Source organism: Pantherophis guttatus, chromosome 6 (genome assembly GCF_059756535.1).
Source record: "Pantherophis guttatus breed Tessera chromosome 6, ASM5975653v1, whole genome shotgun sequence".
NCBI lineage: Eukaryota > Metazoa > Chordata > Lepidosauria > Squamata > Colubridae > Pantherophis > Pantherophis guttatus.
Window position 1 is genome coordinate 46,788,285 of NC_142068.1, and position 8,006 is coordinate 46,796,290.

Genomic DNA, 8,006 nt, shown 5'->3' on the forward strand with positions numbered 1-8,006 from the left:
AGGCAACCAGTCAAGTCCCGAGCACTTTATTTCTCTACCTCCTCACTAATTTCTTATTTTTTCTTGCAAAACAAACCTCTATCCTCTATCCCACCCCATACATTCTCACTCACACTCCCTCTCCCTCCCTCTCCCTCTCCCTCTCCCTTTCACACACAAGAGCACCAGTAACACCACTGTCCCAGTTTCAGGCCCACTTTTGGTATTTCAAAAGAGGGATGAGAGTCTGGTATCCCAAAGGCAAAGGCGGTTCAGTTCTGGCAAACACGGAGGCCGCGTATGGAGCCTTCCCTTCGTTTCTCCAGCCGCGTCCCTCGAGGGCCGCCCCTCACCTCGGATTAAAGGCAACCACAGCAACCCCAGTTAAGTGAGAAGGGTCGAGAGACAGGCATGGCCCGAACACCCTAGAGGCGTCTAATCACCGTATTTACTTTCAAACACAAATCTACCCTTCGCTTGGCTACTGGACTGATACACCGTAGTGAACGTAACTAGAGAGGGAACCGTCAAGCGGGGAGGCTGAAACAACTTTTATTTCCTGTGACGGGGAGATTCAGCATTTACCACCATGCAGTTGCCCTGCGAGAGGCGTCCTTTAGCGCATGCGTGTGGGTGCTTGTAAGTGGTCTCGCGAGAAATCAGGAGGGGCTAAGAGGTGCGGGGGGGGTGGGGGGAGAAAGGGAAGGGAAGGGTGGGAATGCCTTTTGTAACTTTTAAGTTTGCTTGCCGGGTTTGAACGATCCGCAGGCACCCATCGTCATAATCTAAAGATGTTTGGGATAGGGGCAGAAAGATCGTCTATTTATGTCACAGACACGTGTAAGTTAAAGGTTTAGGTGGAAGCGAATTCCGATGAATCCCTGGAGACCCTGGACACTCCTTTGCATCCATATAGAATCCATATGCCGCCCTGAGTCTCCGGACAAAGGCGGCATATAAATTGAATTATTAATATTATTATTATTAATAATAATAATATAGCCCGTCCTTTCCCTTCCCCCGGTCCTTTTGGACAATCATTTCTGTCCCTGCCTTGTTTCCCGGTCACATCAGGTCGGTACCGTATAAAACGCAACGCAGAATCCGGCTTGCCCGCAGCCACCTGAACCGACCTTTCGTAGACCTGCAGAGGAGAAGCCCCACTGTTCTTGTCTCGGAGATCAGCGCCTAATTCCCAGACATCCTATTAAAGCTCCCAGGACGATCTAACGTCAACGGGACCGAGCCCTTCCACGGCATCGCAGTGCCAAAGTACCTTCTAACAAAGATTGCAGCGGCTGCTGCTCGTATGTGTGCGCGCCTGCGATTGATTGAGAGCCACGGCCATTTGTCAAAACAAGAAATCTAAAGGAAAGAAGCCTCTCTGGATAAAGTCAAGAAAGAAACCTAACAATTTAGATTTAGGATGTTTCCCCTTTCCCTTAAACCCCTTGTAGTATTTGAGGTGACAAATCACCCAATATAGGTCTTTAAAAATAGGTCACTGCATAAAGAGACTCCCAGAGAGCAATAAGAAAGGTAGGCGAGGACTCTTTTCAGGAAATAAACCCTTTGACTTCGCTGTCTTATTTGCTGCCTGGCATGAACTCAGCACAGGACAAATAGCACTTCTAAATGCGGGGGGTGGGAGGGGGATGAGGGTGGGCTTTCTCTCTTGGCAGCAGCCCCCAGATGGCATAAAATGCCAATCGGCCAGGGGTTATGAGTATTGGAAAGAGAGGTAGGTGGGAATAAATAAAGACGTGAAATCCGCCGTAACCTCCTCTGTAATTCATGTGGGGGTTAGCATACGATGAACCTTTTTACATCACAGATCACAAGCTGCCCTTTTTAGTTTGCCTTATTTAACGGGGGCACCTGTTTTGGACCCACAGTCATTGTCATAACCCCTTCTCTATCTTATTCATAATCCGGGACAGGCCACAAGGGAATACTTGAATTCATCACTTTTTCACTACTCCCTGAGTTCCAGGGTATAATGGGTTGAAATGGGTTGAAGAGAAATAATTACTCTGCTTTAAATCCTATCTTAATCCGAAGCCTTGGTGTGGAACAGAAATCCCGTCTCTCCCTCCCCCCTCCCTTTATTATTATTTTTTTCAAAAAAATATTTTTGCTTCCCCACCTCATCCGTTTCTTTGTTCCCCCTTGAAGGGCTACCATGTTTTATAGGAATAGTTAAATATATGCCTTCGGTGTCGAGTGCAGAGCTGGAGAGATCCGAAGCCTCTCCGAGCTTCGTCAGAGCGGTGGCGTTAAAATACAGCTCTTGTGCCTTTTGTTGAGCTTCGCAAAGGAAGGTGTAGAAGAGATTTATTGAATTTTAGCTTAACAGACATGAAGTTTCACGGGTAGATCATAAATAAGCGGGGAAGGGGGTCTGGGGAATTGAAGGTTTCCTCTCAGTACCAGAGCCTAGGCGTGAAATGGGGCGGGGGGGGGATGCGAGGAGGGTGATTCCAGGTAATCGTTTGTGGAAAAAAAGTCACTCACCAGAACGACAAACACTGAAGGTGCAAGAGGTTCATTCAGTTTTGCTGGCATTCTGGAATGTTCCTCTGCCCCCCCCCTTCCCTTCCCGGGAGCCAATCTGGTTGCGATTTCAAAGGAAGGAGGGATGGTGAGGTGGGTGTCAAAACCCGATTTAGGTAAGTAGTGTCACCTGAAATTGTGAGAGCTCTTCGTTTATAAACAAAGGGCCTTGGGAAAGAATATCTCAACAGGCATCAGTATCGCGGCTTCTGTACAACATCTATGCCAACACCATCCTTCGCAGCCCTTTCCTCCTCTCGAAAATGACCGTTCCCATTTCATATTTAACTAGATACTAAAAAACTGACAAAAAGGACTCTGCCTTTTTGGCCATAATTCGGAACTCGATGCTTTCATATTTTTCTCTCTTTTCAAAGCCAAGAGCAACTGACGAAAAATGTTTCTTTCCCCCCCCCCCCCGCCCTCCTCTGAAAGCGAGGAGCGAGCGAGCGAGCGAGAGAGAGCAGTGTCCCAGATAAACCTCCCCTGCCTCTCTGGGAACCTTTACCACCTTCTGATCTTCAGCCAGCCTTCACCAGAACCAAGAAATGACACGGCCCCTCTGGGCTCCAAGTCCTTCACCTCCAAGAGCAGTATTTCTGCTTAAGCTTTTGTGGAAGCCGTAAAAAAAAGGGGGGGGGGTATTGTGGGAGAGAAAGGCGGGGGAATCCTTCCTTGTCAGGATCATCTGGAGTTTTTAAAAGGAAATGAAATATCTCCCTTCCGTTCTTTGGTGGCCCTTTTCTCTTGAATTATAGCTCGAGCTACAGGAGGACTGCACGTTCTCGTTTGCTTTCCCTCTGCTGTCCTCGAGGTATTACCAGGATGATATATTTTCTAAAGCTTAAGCTCAGTTCTTTGAATGTACTATGCAGAAAATGATGTAGTAGTATTAACAGCAACAGCAGCAACAGTAATAGTAATAATAATAATAATCTAGTGAAGGCAATCTACGGGATATAAATTGGTCACAAAGCGGCAGGAACCAAACACCAGTTAAGTATATTGTGGAAGTAAAGTAAAAAAAAAAAGCAGAGATCGCCCCGTTTCTTAGGTCTGGACACAAACGCTATAGCAATATATGAAACAATAATTCATTAATATTTTAAACAAGAACCAAAACAAACAACCCCTCCCCCACAAAGAAATAGAAAAAAATTGCTGTTGAATTAGTCCAATCATACAGTATACAACGGGAGAGAAATAATATATCCAATAACAAGTCCTTCAAATTGTATTATTTTAGATTAAAATATATCCCAAACGGGGACTTTATTACTGAACTCTTATGTAAAGCTTGCTAAGATTAAAAATCACACAAGATGTGGGCACACATTGATGGAAGCTTCTTTGAGCATTGCAAATAAAAGGTACATTCTTATAACTTCGGAAAATAGAATGCATAAACATGCATGCAAAATTAGAATAAGCTTTTGACGAAAAATAATCCTTACCTTGTGATAAGTTCATTCCTTCTGCCTTTGGTTAGAAATAATGATGGTAATGATGATGATGATGATGCTAGTACAATTTCTAAAAGTCTAATAATCATCATACTGAAAGACGGGAGGGGGGAGTAGGAACTGGAAAGGAAATATTGATGGGATTTTGGAGGGTTATTTAATTTCTCCTCCAACCACACTGTATTATCCTGATGCAATAAAGCCAGGCTGTAATGTAATTTTAAAATATATACGTCCAAGCAAATAGTGGGGACAGAATATGACAAGGGTATTTCCACATTATAATTCAAGTGGGCTCCACCTACCCTCCGCCTCCCAATTAATGGCCTAACCAAGTTGCGAGGGAGAGCCTGCATTGGCCAGACTTGAAAGGGAGCGAGGAAGAGGCAGGCAGAGAGAGGGGCGAAAAGGGTCAGGATCGCCTCCTAGTCAACAATCACTTGTTAGCCAGAGTCAATTACCTCGCCTCCGTCTCTCGCTGCTTTTTCTGCCCCAGCCCGAGGAAGAAGAGGCTGGCTGGGGAAGAGACCCCCTCTTGCTGGGAGAGAGAGGGAGGAAGAGAGAGAGGGAGAGAGAGAGAGAGAGAGAGAGAGAGAGAGAAGGGGGCATCTGGAACTACTGGGGAGGGGGTGTCTCCTAAAACAGCAGCTGCGAAGAGCAGAGCCAGCTAGAGAATAAAGTGGGAAGAAGCGCCTTAGCTACCTTTTCCCTGGGCAGGACCGCAGATTCTTGGCCGTCCAGGAAGGGCTCCTCAGCCCCTCGTTATCCCGTCGCCCCCATTCTCCCGTCCCATGGCCATCAGCCCTGCTAGGTAGCGTGGCCGCCGTTTGGGTTAGGTTGGGGGTCTGTTTTGTTTTGCCTTTTCTTTCTTTGGGCGCCCCCCCACCCCCACCCCTGCCTCCTCTTCGCTTTTCCGTGTTGGCGATTGCAGGAAAGAACGGCGGGGGTGTCAAAGCAGGCTGAGAGGAACCAGGAAGTGAAAGGGGGTGCCTTGGTGGGGAAGGAGAGGAATCCCAAACACCCGGCAAGCATGACTTCCAAAGACGAAGGCAAAGCTGCCTCGGCCGAGGAACGCCGGAGAAGCCCTCTGGACCACTTGCCACCTCCGGCCAACTCCAACAAACCCCTGACGCCCTTCAGCATCGAGGACATCCTCAACAAGCCCTCGGTGAGGAGAAGCTACACCATCTGCGGGACTGCCCACTTGCTCTCCGCCGCCGAGAAGCACCCCCCGGCTGCCCTGCCCCTTTCTAGCCGGGCACTGCTCTCGCAAACCTCGCCTCTCTGCGCCCTCGAGGAGCTAGCCAGCAAGACCTTCAAAGGGCTGGAAGTCAGCGTCCTGCAAGCGGCAGAAGGTAAGACGCGGGGCCGGTTGACCGGCCCGGGCCTCCATCCTTGTAAGGTGGTGATGAGATGAGGGTAGGACCGGGAGTTGTGGCCATTGCGTTTGTTGGAGAGCGTCCGCTGAGAACTTCCCCGGCAGCCGGCTCGAGAAATAAGGAGTCAGGGCGAGCGGCTTCTTGGAAACAAACCAACGGGGGGGGCCCCCTAAAACAAGGAGCAGTTCCACCTGCCTAAGACTCTAGGTCGGACCCTTTGAGAGGAAAGTAGGGAGGTTTTGCAAATCAACATCTTCCCTTCTGTCTCTCCCTCCCTCCCTATTTAGACCTTGCTGGATTTAAGCAATTCTGGCGTGAAATGTGGGCGACTCTGGAGCACCCATTCGATTTCCGTCCCCCACCTCCAATATATCTATAGCGGTCCTGACGGGGCCTGGGAAGTTGGGGCCTCCTCTCCCTCTAGCCGGGAAGGAGAAGAGTCCCGTTGAATCTGATCTGGCCTGTGCGCCGCAACACGGTTTTTGGGGGCCTTTCACAGATAGCGAGGCGGGAGAGAGGCCGGGATGGGTGTTTCCCTTAGGGCCGTGTGGCTCTTGTCCTCCGCCCCAGTCTTTTCGGGCCCCAGACTTGAGAGAGGGAGCCGCCTGGGGAGTGGGCTGCGGGCGGGCGGGCGCTTTCTCTGCCTGCGGGCCCGTTTGCACGGGGGACTGAAAAGCCTTCTTCTGCCTGTTTGCAGGAAGGGATGGGATGACTATTTTTGGCCAGAGGCAGACCCCCAAGAAAAGGAGGAAATCTAGAACAGCCTTTACAAACCATCAAATCTACGAGCTGGAGAAGCGCTTTTTGTACCAGAAATATTTGTCCCCCGCTGATCGGGACCAGATAGCCCAGCAGTTGGGTTTGACCAATGCCCAAGTGATAACGTGGTTTCAGAATCGCAGGGCCAAACTCAAGCGGGACCTGGAAGAGATGAAAGCAGACGTGGAGTCTGCCAAGAAACTGGGACCCAGCAGCCAGGTGGATATTGTAGCCATTGCTGAGCTGGAGGCAACCCCTGAAGGGAGAGCGAAGTCCCGCTCCCTTTCTCCCACCCATCCCAAACATGGACTGGAAGGTAACGGGGCCCTCCAGCTCTCCCCGGCCTCTCCTCTCACGGACCAGCCGGGCAGTAGCAAGGACTGCTCGGAGGACGAAGACGTGGAAATTGACGTCGATGACTGAATGGTGACAGTGGTGATGGCGGCCCTCCTCCTCTTCCTTCTATTCTCCCAGCTCTTCTTTTGCCTCGCAAACAAAAACAAGCAGAGAAATGGCCCAGGCATTTCCTCTCTTTCCCCCCCCCCCACCCGCCCACTTCCCACCTCTTGGCAAGGAGAGAACTGCGCCCCTCCACGCTTCTTCCTCAGTCAGCAGCCCCGGGGGAGGAGGGGGGGGGAACCCGCCGGACTTTAGGAGGGATTGGAACTCACTTCCTTGACAACTCAGTTGTTTATCCCTCCAACAAAAGCAATAAGCAATATAAAATAATCACACTTGTGACCATGACAACAACGACGACGACGACAACGATGATAGTATGAATCAATATCCCAACAGCTGCCTAAGCAGGTAGCTCTCATTTTTGGAACTGTGCAATTATGGGTAACTTCTGTATAGATATATTTAAGCATATGTATTGGATACTTACTTTTTTAGGGTTTTTTTTAAATTAATAATATACATTTTTGTTGTTGTTTATAAGAGAACTCATAACCTTGGAATAAATACCATTACTTCAATGCATCGTTAGGAAGTTTTTTGCTTTTAAAATTTTTTTACTCCATGTAAAATTTAAGTTGGACTCTGGCTAGCAGCCTTTTCCTTGCATGTTTCCTATATGCACGATCTTTATTTAATTTATTTAATTTGGTTTATTTTACCATTATTATTTGCTCCTATTTTTCTGAAATATTGCGGGGATAGATCCTCTATGGAAGTTTGAAATATATACTTTTCCCCCATTCCCCCCCCCAGCACCTAGGATTTGATCTCAAGTGAGATTCTGCCTCATTTTATCAATTAAAAACTATTTTTACCATTTATTGCTATTGTTGTGCTTTTATTTAAGAGAAAGAAAGGCTGCCTTTTGCATTTTTATATGAAGGTGATTTCAGAAAAGAATCTACTTATTTTGTACTCTTTTTTAGAATTGTTTTGCATGCTAGAAAAATAGTAAGACTATTATGATTGCTAATAATAATATAAATAATAAGAGATCCTACATCAACAAATGAGGATATTAGCACTATAAATATAAATGTACATATTTTTTTCTTTGATCTGTAAAAACAACAGTTTTAAAGGCCTGCTTATTTAAGTTACCACAGAGACAATGTTGTGGTCTCTTAAAGTTGTACAGATGAGATTTTTCCTAAACAATAAAACCTTTAAAATTTTAATATATGGATTTTTAAGGTTTTCTTTGAGAATTACGTTCTTAGAAAGCCAGATGGTTTGGGATTCAAATTTAATTCCTTAAATGCTTTAAGAATAGTGAAGTTTGCTTTTAGCTGTAGAAGGACAGAACAAGTTAACTGTCTTTTTGAGCTGAGTAATTATCAAAAAGAACCATGCATTTCAAACCAACCATAATCGGTCAAGAAACAAAAGTAACATTGGGAGAGGTTCCCTA

General features: G+C 47.1%; 1 protein-coding gene across 1 annotated transcript; it reads left to right on the top strand.

Moving 5' to 3' along the window:
- Positions 1–5,025: 5,025 nt before the first annotated feature.
- Positions 5,026–6,643, top strand: LBX1 (ladybird homeobox 1). The gene is made up of 2 exons (XM_034440324.2): positions 5,026–5,350; positions 6,072–6,643. Exons 1-2 carry the CDS (start codon positions 5,026–5,028, stop codon positions 6,554–6,556), a joined length of 810 nt encoding a protein of 269 aa, XP_034296215.1. The 3' UTR covers positions 6,557–6,643.
- Positions 6,644–8,006: the final 1,363 nt, after the last annotated feature.